Below are 15,263 nucleotides of genomic sequence, written 5' to 3' on the forward strand. Positions count from 1 at the left end.
ATGGGCAGGAACGCTGTGGGGAAGACTGGGGGACACTGGAGCGGGATATGGATGGCACTGGGGGGACTGGGAGGGCCTGGGAATGAACTCAGGTGTATTGGGAGGGACTGGGCTGTACTGGGAGGGACTGGAGGGGAAATGGGGTTGTACTGGGCTGTACTGAGGATGAACTGGGCTGTGCTGGGAGAGACTGGAGGGGCACTGGGGCTGTACTGGGGATGAACTGGGCTGTGCTGGGAGGGACTGGAGGGGCACTGGGGCTGTACTGGGCTGTACTGGGGATGAACTGGGCTGTGCTGGGAAGAACTGGAGGGGCACTGGGGCTGTACTGGGCTGTACTGGGGATGAACTGGGCTGTGCTGGGCGGGACTGGAGGGGTTGAATGGGCTGTTCCCGCCCGCACTGGCTCCCATTGGCCGAGGCTCCCGCCTATCACAGCCCCAACCAATCAGCGCCAGGGATCATGGCTTTGGGGGCGGGGCCTGGGGTCTGCGCCATCTTTTCTTTTGGCTACAACTCCCGTCATGCTCTGCGGCCCCATAGAGCCCCATTAAAGCCGGGACTACAACGCCCGTCATGCCCCGCGCTCCACAGAACCCCGGTACCGCCCCCATCTGTCCCATCAGTGTCCCCAGACCCTCCGGGACCCCCAAGTGCCCCTCAGTGTCAATTCGGGACCCCCAAAATTTTACTGGCAAAGTACAAAAGAACAAGGAACTTTGGAAAAGTATTTAATACAAATCCAATCCAACTTAATCACTTGTCACAGCTGCAACTTCATTCCCTCAGCCCATTTAACCTGGAAACCCCTAAACACTGCAGTTGTTCAGGTACCCAAAACTGTTCCATATAAAGAGCATTAGAAGGAGAGGAAAGAGAGAGAGAGACAGGAAGAGAGAAGCTCCACAGAAAGACGCACATGTGGCTCCCAGCTCCCGGGGCTCCAGTGTGGGTGAGACACAAACCCCAGGAGAAGGCAGAGTCCATACCAGGGGCTGACCTTGTGCTCCTTGGTTTTAAGCCCCTGGGCCTTCGTGGGCCTCCCCCCAGCTGGGACTTCTGATATCTCAGGTGTTCAGAGCTGGGTCAGCGCTGTCCCATCTGTGTGACTGATTGACAGCTCAGGCCAAGGTGTCTGGGGACATTGATCTCATCCAGCCTCTGACAGCGACCACGGTGACACTGGGGAACCTCATGGAGCCTCATGGAGCCATGGGTCAGTTGTGACAAGGCAGGTCCAAGGACACCCTGGTGACACTGGGGAACCTCATCGAGCCATGGATCAGTTGTGACACTGTCGGGACCTCGTGGAATCAGAGGGGACCATTGGGAAGCTCCCATGGATCCAAGGGCCCAGGGTGACACTGTGGAGCCCAGAGTGTCACGAGGAGCCATTGTGACACTGTGGGTCCCCATGGAACCAAGGGAACATGGGACAGGCTGATGCCTTAAGTTTTAGCTTCCATATTTTCCCAATTCTGTGCTGTATCAGTCTGTAACTCTGAACTTCATGCAGAGTGTCAGCAAGTTCTCTTACAGTGTAGTCAGACAAAACAATCCTTTTCCTGCCCGAGATCCAAGGACACCGCTGCAGCTTCAGGCCCAAAAAGTGAAAACACCAGCAAATTGAGGAGAGCAGACTGGGAGGGTGGGGCTGCATAACCTGAAGGTGTAATTGACAATTAACCCCAATATGGAAATGAACCAGAACTTTTAAAAGTGTGAAAACGCGTGACCTGGCGTCCATCCTGGGTGTACCCTCAGCCAGGCCCTTGTACTGCCCAGGTGAATCCTTTGAAGGCCTTTTTAATAAATCCCCACTTTACTCCTGTAACACTGTCCAGCCTCTGCTCTAGGTGGCCTCTCAAGGCATCAAGGCCTGGCTGGCTGGGCCACCTGGGGGCCACCTCTCATCTGCCTGCGAAACACTGGGACCCTGTGCTTTTCTTTCTTATGGGAAAAAAGCACCTTTCACATCCAGGCACCCATGGCCAAAGTTGGGAATCCGCCTCCAGGATTCCCTATATCCATGGATTTCTCCGAGGTGAAAGCTTCCAGGAGAGACAAGTCTGGCTGGCCTTGGTTTCCAAAGAGCTGATTCTTATCTGCCTTTGAAACACTGGGGCTTTGTGCTTTCCTTTCTGATGAAAAGAACTCTTCTTCCTGCCCAGGTGCCCATGGCCAGAACTGAGATTCCACCTTCAAAATTCTGAATATCCAAGGATTTCCCCCAGATGAAAGGTCCAGGAGAGACAAGTCTGGCTCTCTTGGCCTATGGTGACCACCTCTCATCTTCTTCCAAAACACCTGGGCTCCACGCTTCTCTTTCCTATGGGAAAAACCATCCATCTTGACCAGATGCCCATGGCCAAAGTTTGGAATCCTCCTCCAGAATTCCCTAGGTCCAAGGATTTCTCAGTGACAAAAGCTGCCAGGACAAACAGGTCTGAATGGCCCGGCCTCCCAGGAGCCTTCTCTCTCTGCTTCTGCCCCTGCAACACTGGGGCTCGGTGTTTTCCTTCCTATGGAAAAGAACCGTCCTTCTTAACAATGCAGAAATGGCCAAAATTGGGGTTCCACCTCCCAAATTCCCTATATCCAAGGGTTTCTTTCAGACAAAAAAAATACCAGAACAGAGAGGTCTGGCTGCCCTTGGCCTCTGATGGTCACCTTTCATCTGCCCCTGAAACACCAGTGTTCCATCCTTGCCTTCCTGTGGAAAAGAACCGTCCTTCACCTCCAGGCAGCCAGGTCTGAAACTGGCATTCCACCTCTAAAATTCCCTATATCCAAGGACAAAATCTGCCAGCACCATCTGATCTGGCTGCCCTTGGCCTCTGGTGGCTGTGGCTCATCTGCCCCTGCAGCACTGGGGCTGGGTTGTTCCCTTCCTGTGGAGACCATGGTGGCACGGTGAGGACCTGGTGGAACCATGGAGTCCATTGTGACACTTTGGGGCCACGGTGACACCACGGAGCTCCATGGAACCCAGAGACCACCATGACTCTGTGGGGCCTTGTGGAACCGTGGAGACCATTCCGACCCTTCAGAGCCTCGTGTCATCAAGGGGGCATTGTGATACCTCAGGGCCTCCTGGAAACAAGGGACCATTGGGACACTGTGGGGATCCATGGAATGAGGGGAACAGGCAACAGGTCTGGCTGGGTTGGCCTCCCAGGGGCCACCTGACAGGTCTGGCTGATCTTGGAATGTCAAGGACTGCTTCTCATCTGCCCATGAACCACTGGGGCTCCGTGCTTTCCTTGCTATGGAAAATAACTGTCCCTCTTTTCAGACATCCATGGACAAAATTGGTACTTCCCCTCAAAAATTTCCTGTATGCAAGGGTATCTGCCAGAAAAAGACCTGCCAGCTCTGGCTGGCCTTGGCCTCTGATGGTCGCATCTCAGTTGCCTCAGAAGCACTGGGGCTCTGTGCCTTCCTTCCTGCAGAAAAGAACTGACCCTCTTGTCCAGGGGCCATGGCAGGAGCTGGAATGTGGCCGCCAAAATTCCATCTATCCTAGGATTGCTCCCAGACAAAAGCTGCCAGGACAGACAGTTCTGCCTGGCCTTGGCCTCTGGTGATATGAGCAGAATGTTTTCCTTTGCAAACACCTTGGACAGGGCCCAGAGATCTCCCGAGCTGGGTTTTGCAGGCCTCAGGAACATAACCCATGTATGGAGGCTGATGTGCCTGGGCTCAGCTGTGAAGAGACTGAGGACAGATCAGGAGTGGCCTGGCAGGGCTTGAAGGGTGGATTCTGAAATGGTGGAGCTTTTCTCCATAGTGGGAATCAGGCAGGGAGAGAAATTATGCCCCAAATGCAGCTGGGGAAGTCCAGACTGGACACAGGAGGAGAAAGGAATTTCCCTCCCAGGGCAGGGCTGTGGTGCAACACGTCCCCAGCAGGAGCCTGGAGCAGCCCAAGTCTTTGTGTGGCCAGGCAGGGGCAGCAGGAGGCAGAGCTGCCAGCAAAGGAAGGGCCAGCGAGGTGGGGCAGCCGGGGGTGACGACAGCCTGCAGGGACAGAGGCGCAGGGCAGGGACACCGTGGGACAGCCTGGGCTGCAGAGGGCTCAGGGATGTGCAGCAGCTGCAAGGCCCTGACAGAGCCAACCTGTGCAGCCCTTTGGCCATGGCTGCTGGCCCTGGGCCTGAGGCCACGAGGGGACAAGTGACCCTTGCAGCCCTGGGGCCTCAGTGCCTCCTTGTCCCTGCTCAGCAACCTGGCAGGGGCCGCCCCATGGTCCTGCCCTTGGCACTGCACATCCCCTCATGCCAGTGCCCATCCCGGGAAGAGCCCTGAGCAATGAGGGAGGGACAGGATCTGCCTTGCCAGGGGCTGGGGCTCAGGCCTGGGCCCTTTGCTTTCCTGAAACACATCCAGGTTTGCTCAGCACCAGAGACACCTTTCCCTTGCTTGTGCCCAGCTGTCATCACTGACTCCAGTGTTCTGCTCTGACGGGAACCTGGGGAAACTTTCTCAGTCCTGTTCCTCAGTGGGACCCATTAAAACTTCAAGAAACTTTGGAGTTTTAATTTAACTTTGAGTTCTTTAGAAGTTTTTTGAAGACACTCTCAGGGACTGAGTCTGATGTAAACAACACCAAAGCCCTGAGAGGGTCATTAAAGTTTTCCTATTCCAGTTGTGAAGAAAGATTTCAATCTGCTTGTAAGAAATACACATTCCTGTTTTAAAGCGTGTAATTTATTACATTTCTCTTTAGATCAGAGGCTATTCAGCATTCTATGATTGATATTGACCCAGGGTCTCCCCTCAGGAGCTCTGGCCTGCTCAGAGAAGCTGTGCCCTGAGCTCTGGCCCAGCGTGGACAACCTTGCTCCACATTGCCCCAGCCCATCCTGTCTGTCCTCACTCACCTGGGACCTGCTGTGCCTGCAGAGCTGGCTGCACCCAGCCTAAGAGGGGCTTTCCCTTTTTCTATGTTTGGAACAATCTAAAACCCCTGAGTTTCCCCATGAAAACAGACACCCTCCTCAGGTGTGTGCCAGCCCAAGGTGCCACCAAAACTCCTCCAGACCAGCCCAGGGCCAGCTGTGAGGGTGGATCATCAGCCCCAGCTGCACTGGGCACTGCAAGGGGCTGTGGCCATGGGCACTGCACTGACCCCACTGCTGGGTTTGGCTGCCACGGCAGCCCTGAGAAATTAAACTGTCCTTGGAAACACTGGGGAGGACTGGGACATACTGGGGAACACTGGGAATGCTGTGGGAGACACTGGGACATACTGGGAGTGATCCTGTGGGGCACTGGGACAGCCTGGGAACATGAGGAATGCTGAGGGGGAATCTGGGTGGGCTGGGACACACTGGGACATACTGGGAGTGAAACTGTGAGTGAAACTGGGGGATACTGGGACAAACTAGGGACATTGTGGGGAAGACTGGGCAATACTGGGGCATACTGTGGATGACATTGGGATGAACTGGGAGGGCCTGGGAATGAACTCAGGTGTATTGGGAGGGACTGGGCTGTACTGGGAAAGATTGGAGGGGAACTCGGTTTCTACTGGGCTGTACTGGGGATGAACTGGGCTGTGCTGGGACGCCCTGGAGGGGCACTGGAGCTGTACTGGAATGGGCTGTTCCCGTCCCCGCTACCTCCCATTGGCGGAGGGTCCCGCCCATCACTGCTTCCAACCAATAAGCGTCAGGGATCATGGCTTTGGGGGCGGTGCCTGGGGGTCTGCGCCATCTTTTCTTTTGCCTACAACTCCCGTCATGCCCCGCAGCCCCATAGAGCCCCATTAAAGCCGGGACTACAACGCCCGTCATGCCCCGCGCTCCACAGAACCCCGGTACCGCCCCCATCTCTCCCGTCAGTGTCCCCCAGACCCTCCGGGATCCCCAAGTCCCCTCAGCGCCCATTCGGGACCCCCCAAAAGCGTCCCCGGATCCCCTGAGTGCTCCCAGCCCCACAGGTGCCCGGTACAGCCACTTCTGGGAATTCCTCTCCTCTCATCCCCCGCGGCCCCAGAGCCCCTCAGAACACAGTTCCGCGCCTAAAATTCCTGCCGCGCCCTGCGCCCTGAGGAACCCGGTTAAATCTCCCCAAGCTCCCCCGGGTGCTCCCCGGACCCCGAAGGGCCCCAAATTCCCCTCGCTGACCTCCAGGGCCCCGGACCCCCGAGTGCTCCCCCGGACCCCGAACTGCCCCTCAGGATCCCTGAGTGCCCCTCCAAGCGCCCGCCCGGCTCCCCCAGGGGTCCCCCAGACCCTCAAGTTCTCTCCGAATTCCCTCCACAGACACAAAACTGCCCCAAATGTGCCCAGAAATGTCTCCGTGGGCCCCAAAGTGGCCGCTTTTACCCTGTCTGTGAAAATGATAAAAATGATGATAAAAATAATACAAATAAAGGAAAATACAATAAAGGGGGTAAAATCAATAGCCAATAGTGGTCAATGAATTAATGAAGGGAATTGTGTTACTTAGAACCAATGACCAATCCGTTTTTGGTTGCAAAAAACATACAGAGATTTTTTTATAGAAGCATTAAGATGAAATGTTAAAATATAGAATAATATTTTTATGCATAAGCAAAATAAAATTTTAATTACTTTATCAAAAATCAATCAGTTTAATTAATTTAATTAAAAATTCACTTAATTTTAATTATGAAGAAAAATGCACAATTTTTAAAAAATGTTTTGGGATGTCAGTCCCAGGTGGGCAATATCAGGGGGTAAGGGGATGTGGTAAATGGATGTGATTCATGCTGAATAAGTTGTTGTCCTAGATTGCAAGGCAAGATGTATTCAATTGCCATCTGTTAGAGGTTGGTTCACTGCATTGTTTATTTTATCTTTTTATTTTCTTCCCTAATAAAGAACTGTTATTCCTGCTCCCATATTTTTGCCTGAGAGTCGCCCTTAACTTCAAATTTATAGCAATTTACAGGGAGGGGGTCTACATTTATTTTTTTCCCCATTTCAGGGAGGGTCCTGCCTTCCTTAGCAGACTCCTGTCTTTGCAAACCAAGACAGATTTTGGCACCCAACGTGCAGCTCGAGGGCACAGAAACAAAAAAGAGAATAACAGTTCTTGAGTAATCCAATTTCTGTGTGCTGCTACAGAAACCTCGTTCAGCGGCACCCTGTGCTCCAGCCTGCCCTGGTTTGGGTGGCACGGAACCGTGGCTGCATTTCTCCATTTGCAGGCCCTGATCTAAACACGGCTCCTACAGCCAAGGCTGCTGTGGCTGTTCTCCGGTTTGTTTTATGGGTGAATAAGGGGAAGAATTCATGGATCTTTAACTTCCTCTGGGAAGCAGGCACATGGATTCACAGCTGTCACACACTGACTGTGTGCTTTTGGGGTTACTTTAATAGTGGCACCTACTGTGAGGAAATGACACCAGGGGAAATTTTCTCCCAACCCTTTAACCATCTCTTTGGGTTTGCCCCACCAGTTTGTGAAGGGCTCAGATCCACTCCAAATACCAATGATCTCATACAGGGGCTGTGTTGCTGTTAGCCCTGTTCTATTTGGCACTGAGAGACAAGGGAAGATTAACCTGGATAACCACCCTGACACCCAGCCCAGAACCTGACACGGCCCCAGAGACCAGGGATGCTGCTGCCCCAGAGCCTGACCCTGCCCCACAGCCACCCCAGATATGAACCACCCAGACTGGGTGGGGGTCTGGTGAGGGAGATGCAGGAGATGCTGAAGGAGTGCATTTGCTCAGCTGGTGAGAAGCCCTCCCCCTGCCTCGAAAAAGGAGAGTCTGATGGGGCAGCAGTGGAACCCACAGATGTTACAACTGTCCAGGTTCCAGCTGAGCCACAAAGGCAGCCACAGCCAGCAGCAGTTGCCCCTGTAGAAACAAGGAGGTCTAAGATGGAATCAGAGCACCCAGATAAGGGAAGGCCCTCACAACCCACAGGGGAGCCAGAGGTTGCGATCATCACCGAGTCCCTGACGTACAAAAGTCTCTGTAACCTGCACAAGGACATTGAACGACGGAGACGTGAGGCTTATACAACCTGACTACTTCAAGACTGAGACCTCATGGGTACAGGTGCCCAGCTGGATGGTGGTGAGGCAAGGAATTTGGGACCCTTGACCCAGGACTCAGGTATGAATCAGATTTTTGTAAGGGAGCCAGGGTCCCTTTCCCTCTGGGAGTGGATTTTAATGAGTGTCAGAGAGAGGTTTGTCCACAGGGAGAGAAAGCAGGAGCACCAGCATAGAACGTGCTGGAAAACCTTGAGGAAGGGATCCAACAGCTGAGGGAAGTGGCAGCATTGGAGGTACTCTTTGGGAGGGATGGACAGCATGATAATGATCCCGACAAGGTCAGGGGCACAGGGCAAATGCTGTGGAGTCTGGCAAGGCTGGGGCCGTCTCAGTACACCACCTTCACTGCCACGATCAATGCTGATAACAGCCGAGAGACAGTGGGCTCTGCTGCCAGCAGCTGAGAAATTGTGAGAGTATGATCCATGGCCCAGTGCAGGCTCATGGCTCTGCTGTGGGCAAGGAACTCAAAGAGGAGATGAGGGAGGTGAGTGTGGAGGTGAGGAGGAACAGTTCCCACATTGCCCCATGCGAGTCACAGGCCCCAAAGTCAGAGCCCAACGTTCCCCAGCCAGAGAGAGAGGGTACGCCCCACGGGCTGGCCTGGGGTTCTTTCTGTGTGACCATGGGGAAGACATGGGAAGGTGGGATGGGAAACCCATTTCTGTCCTGGCAGCGTGGGTGTGTCAGCTCAAGGAGGGAAGCACTGACCGAGGGAATTCCAGTGAAGTGAAGGCAGCCTCAAACTCCCATGACCGAGCTGCCGGGTGTGATTTGTCAGATCCCTTTAAAGTACCTCTGCCATGTATACCTAGGAAAGAAATAACAACCAGGGCTAGAGGGGCCCTGCCTCAAGCCCGGGAGAGGCACTGGAAAACCAGATCTTTTTGTCAGTGTGGATCCAATGTCCTGGCACATCAGTGCCACAGAAATATGAAGCCTTAGCTGATACTGGTGCACAGTGTACCCCAATGCCATCAGGACATGTGGGGGCAGAACCTGTTTCCATTGCTGGGGTGACGGGGGGATCGCAGCAATTGACCCTGTTGGGAGCCAAGGTGAGCCTGACTGGGAAGGAGCGGCAGAAACATCCATTGTGACCGGCCCAGAGGCCCCGTGTGTTCTGGGCATAGACTTCCTCCAGAATGGCTGTTACAGAGACCCAAAGGGACTCAGGTGGGCTTTTGGCATAGCTGCTGTAGAGGCAGAGGACATTAAGCAATTGAACACCTTGCCTGGAGTGTCAGAGAACCCATCTGCAGTAGGACTCCTGAGGGTGGAAGAGCAACGAGTGCCAATTGCCACCTCGACAGTGCACGGCCGGCAGTATTGAACGGATCGGGATGCCGTGATCCCCATCCACAGAATGATCCATGAGCTGGAGAGCCAAGGGGTGGTCAGTAAGGCCCACTCACCCTTCCACAGCCCCATCTGGCCTATGCACATGTCTGATGGAGAATGGAGATTGACTGTAGACTATCGTGGCTTGAATTAAATGACTCCACTTCTGAGCGCTGCTGTGCTGGACATGCTGGAACTCCAGCACAAGTTGGAGTGCAAGGCAGCAAAGTGGTACGCCCCTGCTGACATTGCTAACGCGTTTTTCTCCATTCCTCTGGCAGCAGAATGCAGGCCTCAGTTTGCTTTCACCTGGATGGGCGTGTAGTACACCTGGAACTGACTGCCCCAGGGGTGGAAGCACAGCCCCACCATCTGCCATGGGCTGATCCAGGCTGCACTGGAAAAGGGTGAGGCTCCAGAACACTTGCAATACATCAACGGCATCATTGCGTGGGGGAACACGGCAATGGAAGTGTTTGAGAAAGAAGAGAGGATTGTCCAAATTCTGCTGGAAGCTTTGCCATCAAGAAGAGCAAAGTCAAGGGACCTGCCTGAGAGATCCAATTCCTTGGGTAAAGTGGCAAGATGGACAGAGTCAGATTCCAACTGAGGTCATCAATAAGATCACCGTGATGTCTACCCAGCAGCAAGAAGGAAACACAAGCTTTCCTAGGTGCCATAGGTTTTTGGAGAATGCCCATTCTCAAGTACGGCCAGATTTTGAGCCCTCCCTACCTGGTCGCCCGCAAAAAAAAAACAATTTCCACTGGGGCCCTGAGCAGCAACAAGCTTTCACCCAGATCAAGCAGGAGATCACTCATGCTGTAGCCCTTGGCCCAGTCAGGACAGGACCAGATTTCAGAAGTGTCTTCAAAGTGGATAGACTATATTGAAAACAATGCAGAGATAATTGTTTTGTCCTTTTAACTTTTCTTACTTATATCTTGATATCAGCAATATCCAATTGATATTGACCCCCAGCACCTTGTTATACAATCTGAATACATATGAAAATCATGATCCTTCATGGCTGACAATCAATAACACTTTGTCCCTATGCTCCCCCCACCATTTCCCTCATCCAACCCCTGGCATTTCTATGGATCAGGAATGTTGTGGCCAGAAGGACCAGGGCAGTGATTCTTCACCTGAGAGACAGAGTGAAAATTTAAAAGGGTAGAAATCCATTTGGATTTCGGTGAAATGTGCTCCTTTGAGCTTGCTAACATGAGTGAAATATTCTGTTTAGTCTGGTAACTGCAGCACTAGCAAAGTTGCCCCAGCTAAAGAGAAAGAATGCAAATTTCCACACTAAAAAGAGATAAGAAAGACTCCTCGGGCCTTTAAACAGACCACGCAGAGTGACCCAGGAGTTCTTTCTGTACTTTCTGACAAAAACAAGTGTAACTAGCTCTAAGTGTAACATGAAATCATCAGAATGAATATGCATGAACCTATTGTGAAATTCTATGCCTATGGAAATTAATTAAGGGTAATAAAAAAGTTTTGGGACTTCTTAGGGGTGTGCATGTCCATTGAAGGGCGATGAGTCCCTACATGTGTCCAGCGCTGCAAATAAACATACCATTCCCTACAAATCTTTATTGGAATTGTGGGGTTTTTATTTTTCATCCATGTTTCACCTGTGCTGGGCACTGGTTGGGCAGCACCTTGAGTGCTGGGTCCAGTTCTGGGGTCCCCAATTTAGGAAGTGTCGGAGTCCAGGACACTGCAGCACCAAGGGAATCAACAGGGCACTCTGAGGCCTCATGGAACCAAGAGGCCACTGTGACCTTGCAGGCCCTTGTGGAACCATGCAGAGCTTTGTGACAGAGCAGGATCTCGTGTCATGATGGGGCCACTACGACCCTGCAGAGCCCCATGGAACTGAGGGGCCAGTGCTGCCCCTCAGGAACTCACGGAATGAAGGAAACATGTTTGACACTGTGGTGGCCCTTGGGACCAAGAGGCCATTGTGGCACTGTGGAAGCAAGGAGAGCATTGCCGCCCTGCCAGACCTCATGGAACCAAGAATCCACTGTGACACTGCAGGGCCTTGGGGACCACGGTGACATTGTGACACTGCAGGGCCCAAGGATCCAAGGGACTTTGTGACACCAAGGGATCCCATGGAACCAAAGGGACATTGTGACACTGGGAGGCCTCATGGAATCATGGAGACCACTGGGACACTCTGGGGCCTCATGGAACCCTGGTGATACGAGGTTGTCTGGGAGTGTTGATCTGCTGGAGGGTAGGAGGGCTCTGCACAGGGCCCTGAACAGGCTGGATCCAGGGCCCAAATCCAACAAGGTGAGGTTTAACAAGTCCCAGTGCTGGGTCCTGCACTTTGGCCACAACAACCCCTGCAGCGCTACAGGCTGGGGACAGAGGGGCTGGACAGCAGCCAGGCAGAAAGGGACCTGCAGGGACTGATGGACAGCAGGCTGGACATGAGCCAGCAGAGTGCCCAGGTGGCCAAGACGGTCAATGGCTCCTGGCCTGGATCAGGAATGGTGTGGCCAGCAGGAGCAGGGCAGTGATTCTTCCCCTGTGCTGGGCACTGGTTAGGCAGCACCTTGAGTGCTGTGTCCAGTTCTGGGCCCCCAATTAAGGAAGGACATGAAGGGGATGGAGCATGTCCAGAGAAGGGCAACAAGGCTGGTGAGGGGTCTGGAGCACAAGTCCTGTGAGGAGCGGCTGAGGGATCTGGGTTTGTTGATATTGGAGAAGAGGAGGCTCAGGGAAGAAATGGTGGTGTCAGGGCACACGTTGGACTTGATGATATCCAGGGTCTTTTCCAACCTTGCTGGTTCTGTGATTCTCTGAAACCACCCTTGGAGCAGTTGCAGGAGGAGCCCTGGGCCTCCTCTTCAGAAGCTCCAGCAGCCCAGGTCCCTCAGCTTCTCCTCACAGCCCCAAAGCCCATCCTGTCAGTCCTGCAGAGCCTCTGCAGCTCCTCCTCACTGCCCAGAACAGGGAGCCCCACAGCCAGACACAGAAGCCCAGATGTGCCCCCCTGGCCTGGGGTGCCTCTGGCAAGGGAGCAGCACCAGGCACTGCAGGAGCCTGCAGACAATTCCTGCAGCACTTGTGGGATGATCCTGCTCCCCAAGGGATGTTCCCATGGTGCCAAGTCAGGAACTGCAATGGGGAGTGGGGCCAGAGAGGAAAGGGCAAACAGGGATGGGCTGTGTGCAGGGGAGGGAACAGGGGTGCGCAAGAGGAAGGAATCTGGACCAGGGAAGAGTAAAGAAAGCAAAGGGGAAGCCAAGGAAATGCTCAGGGCAGTTTGGGGGTGGCTGCCAGGCAGCCCTGGCTCTGAGCAGCACCATCTCACTGGGACAGGAAACTCCCAACTGATGGGAACAAACTTTCTGGCTGACTGCAGAGGCCAGGACAAAGCTGAGTGGTTTCCCTAGCGTCCCCCAGCCCTTCCTGGCCCCAGGGGCTGATGGCATTTGTGCTGCCTCAGGTCCATGTCCCCACAGCACCAGCATGGGGGTGCTCCCGCCTGCTGTGTGCAATGCAAACAGGGGCTGCTGAGCCAGATCTGCTGTGTCTGTGCCTGCAAGGATGCGGCACCTCTGTGAGCTGGGGGAGAGGCCAGGGCTGCAGAGGGGGGATGTTGCTGGCAGCTCCATGAGGACGCTCTGGGACGCTGCCCTGGGCTGTGCAGTGCACTGGGGATGGATCAGCCCCTGCTCTGCTGCTCCTTCCCGTCTCCCCCAGCGCCCTTGCAGAGCACAAGCCGTGCTGTTTGCCCCCAGCCTGCCCACGGCCAGCCTGGGGCTGCTCACGGGGGTTTTCTGTGCTGAGCATTGGCCTGGCCGTGTTCTTGAGAGAGCCTGGGCAAGGAGCCTGGAGCCCCCAGGCCTGGCCTGAGGCGTCAGCGCTGCCCCAGCAGTGCCCATGGCCTGTCCCTGCTGCAGTCCCGGCACTGCCACCCCCAGGACTGTGCCCGGCCCCGAGAGCACTCAGGCCCTGCAGCAACACCAGGGCCACCAGGGCAGCGGGGCAGGGCCACGGGAGCAGCACTGGCAGCACCAAGTGCTGCTGCTCCTGGGCACAGCTGCTGTGCCAGCCCTGATCTGCCCCAGCTCTGCACACAGACATTGCTGCTGCAGCTCCAGAGAAGGCAATAAAAGGGCATCTCTGAAGAACAATCTACTGGGAAATCCTTTAATTCCTTTAAAGCTGCTGAGAGTGCAACCCCTCATTGACACAATCTGTGGCCACAGGGAAGATGGAGAGAAACAAAATGAGAAATGGCACAAACAATTATATTTCTTTGTGGAAAATATGAAAAAAGTAAAACGAAGAAAAAGAACCTCCGCATGAAACCAACAATAAGTATCAAATTTGACTTTTAATACAAGTGATTTAAAGCAATTGGCTAGCAGTTTAATGTTCCTGAAAGCATCCAGTCATCAGTCTCCCCACTGCAGCCTTGAGCTCCTTGTTCCTCAGGCTGTAGATGAGGGGGTTCAGGGCTGGAGGCACCACCGAGTACAGAACTGACAAGGCCAGATCCAGGAATGGGGAGGAGATGGAGGGCGGCTTCAGGTAGGCAAATATTACAGTGCAGAGGAACAGAGCAACCACGGCCAGGTGAGGGAGGCAGGTGGAAAAGGCTTTGTGCCGTCCCTGCTCAGAGGGGATCCTCAGCACAGCCCTGAAGATCTGCACATAGGAGAAAACAATGAACACAAAACAACCAAATGCCAAACAAGCACTAACAGCAATAAGCCCAAGTTTCCTGAGATAGGATTTGGAGCAGGAGAGCTTGAGGATCTGTGGTATTTCACAGAAGAACTGGCCCAGGTCATTGCCATGGCACAGGGGCAGGGAAAATGTATTGGCTGTGTGCAGCAGTGAATAGAGAAAGGCACTGGCCCAGGCAGCTGCTGCCATGTGGGCACAAGCTCTGCTGCCCAGGAGGGTCCCGTAGTGCAGGGGTTTGCAGATGGACACGTAGCGGTCGTAGCACATGATGGTCAGCAGGAAATACTCTGTTGCACCACAGAAAACAAAAAAGAAGACCTGAGCAGCACATCCCGTGTAGGAGATGTTCCTGGTGTCCCAGAGGGAATTGTGCATGGCTTTGGGGACAGTGGTGCAGATGGAGCCCAGGTCGCTGAGGGCCAGGTTGAGCAGGAAGAAGAACATGGGCGTGTGCAGGTGGTGGCCGCAGGCTACGGCGCTGATGATGAGGCCGTTGCCCAGGAGGGCAGCCAGGGAGATGCCCAGGAAGAGGCAGAAGTGCAGGAGCTGCAGCTGCCGCGTGTCTGCCAGTGCCAGCAGGAGGAAGTGGCTGATGGAGCTGCTGTTGGACATTTGTGCTGCCTTGGCATGGGGATCTGTAAGAAAAGTAATCATAGAATAGTTAGGTTTAGAGAGGACTTTAAATATCCCAGCACAGCTTGGGGGCACTTTCCCCGACTGCCTGCCCAGGGCTCTGCTGCCTGGAGCTGTCTCTACCAGGAGCTGCTTCCCTGTGCCTAGGTTTGGGTCCTGCCAGTGTTGTCAGAAATCAGCCCAGCCCTGGGGACTCAGCTCTGCACTTCAGACCCCTCCCAGCTCAGGCAGTGCCCAGGGGCAGCTCTTGCTCTGCAGGCTCTGCTGGCAATGTCAGAGCAACCCTGAGGAGTCTGGAAAAGCAACACTGATGCTGCCTCTAAGGGGGCCTGTGCTGATTAATGTTACTCCCTGGCTTATTCACATTTGAGAGAATTTTTTTTAAATTTTGTAAACCTAAACTGAGAGATGAATATCTATGTGCAATTTCCCATCCAGGCAACCCAGAGCAGTCGATTAAAAGGCAGGATTTTCCCCTTTATGCATCCCCTGCCTTGCTGTGCTTCCATTATGATCTGCTT

The 15,263-nt window shown here is 53.9% G+C and overlaps 2 protein-coding genes across 2 annotated transcripts in view; both read right to left on the reverse strand.

The window, feature by feature from the left end:
* The window catches only part of LOC146764077 (uncharacterized), an 86,267-nt gene that overhangs the window by 62,221 nt on the left and 8,783 nt on the right, over positions 1–15,263 (reverse strand). The window lies entirely within an intron of this gene.
* On the reverse strand, positions 13,444–15,252 carry LOC144248845 (olfactory receptor 14A16-like). Its single transcript, XM_077790825.2, has one exon. The coding sequence runs from the start codon at positions 14,761–14,763 to the stop codon at positions 13,789–13,791; it is 975 nt and encodes a 324-aa protein (XP_077646951.2). The 5' UTR covers positions 14,764–15,252; the 3' UTR covers positions 13,444–13,788.

Source organism: Lonchura striata, chromosome 36 (genome assembly GCF_050655825.1).
Source record: "Lonchura striata isolate lonStrDom1 chromosome 36, ASM5065582v1, whole genome shotgun sequence".
NCBI lineage: Eukaryota > Metazoa > Chordata > Aves > Passeriformes > Estrildidae > Lonchura > Lonchura striata.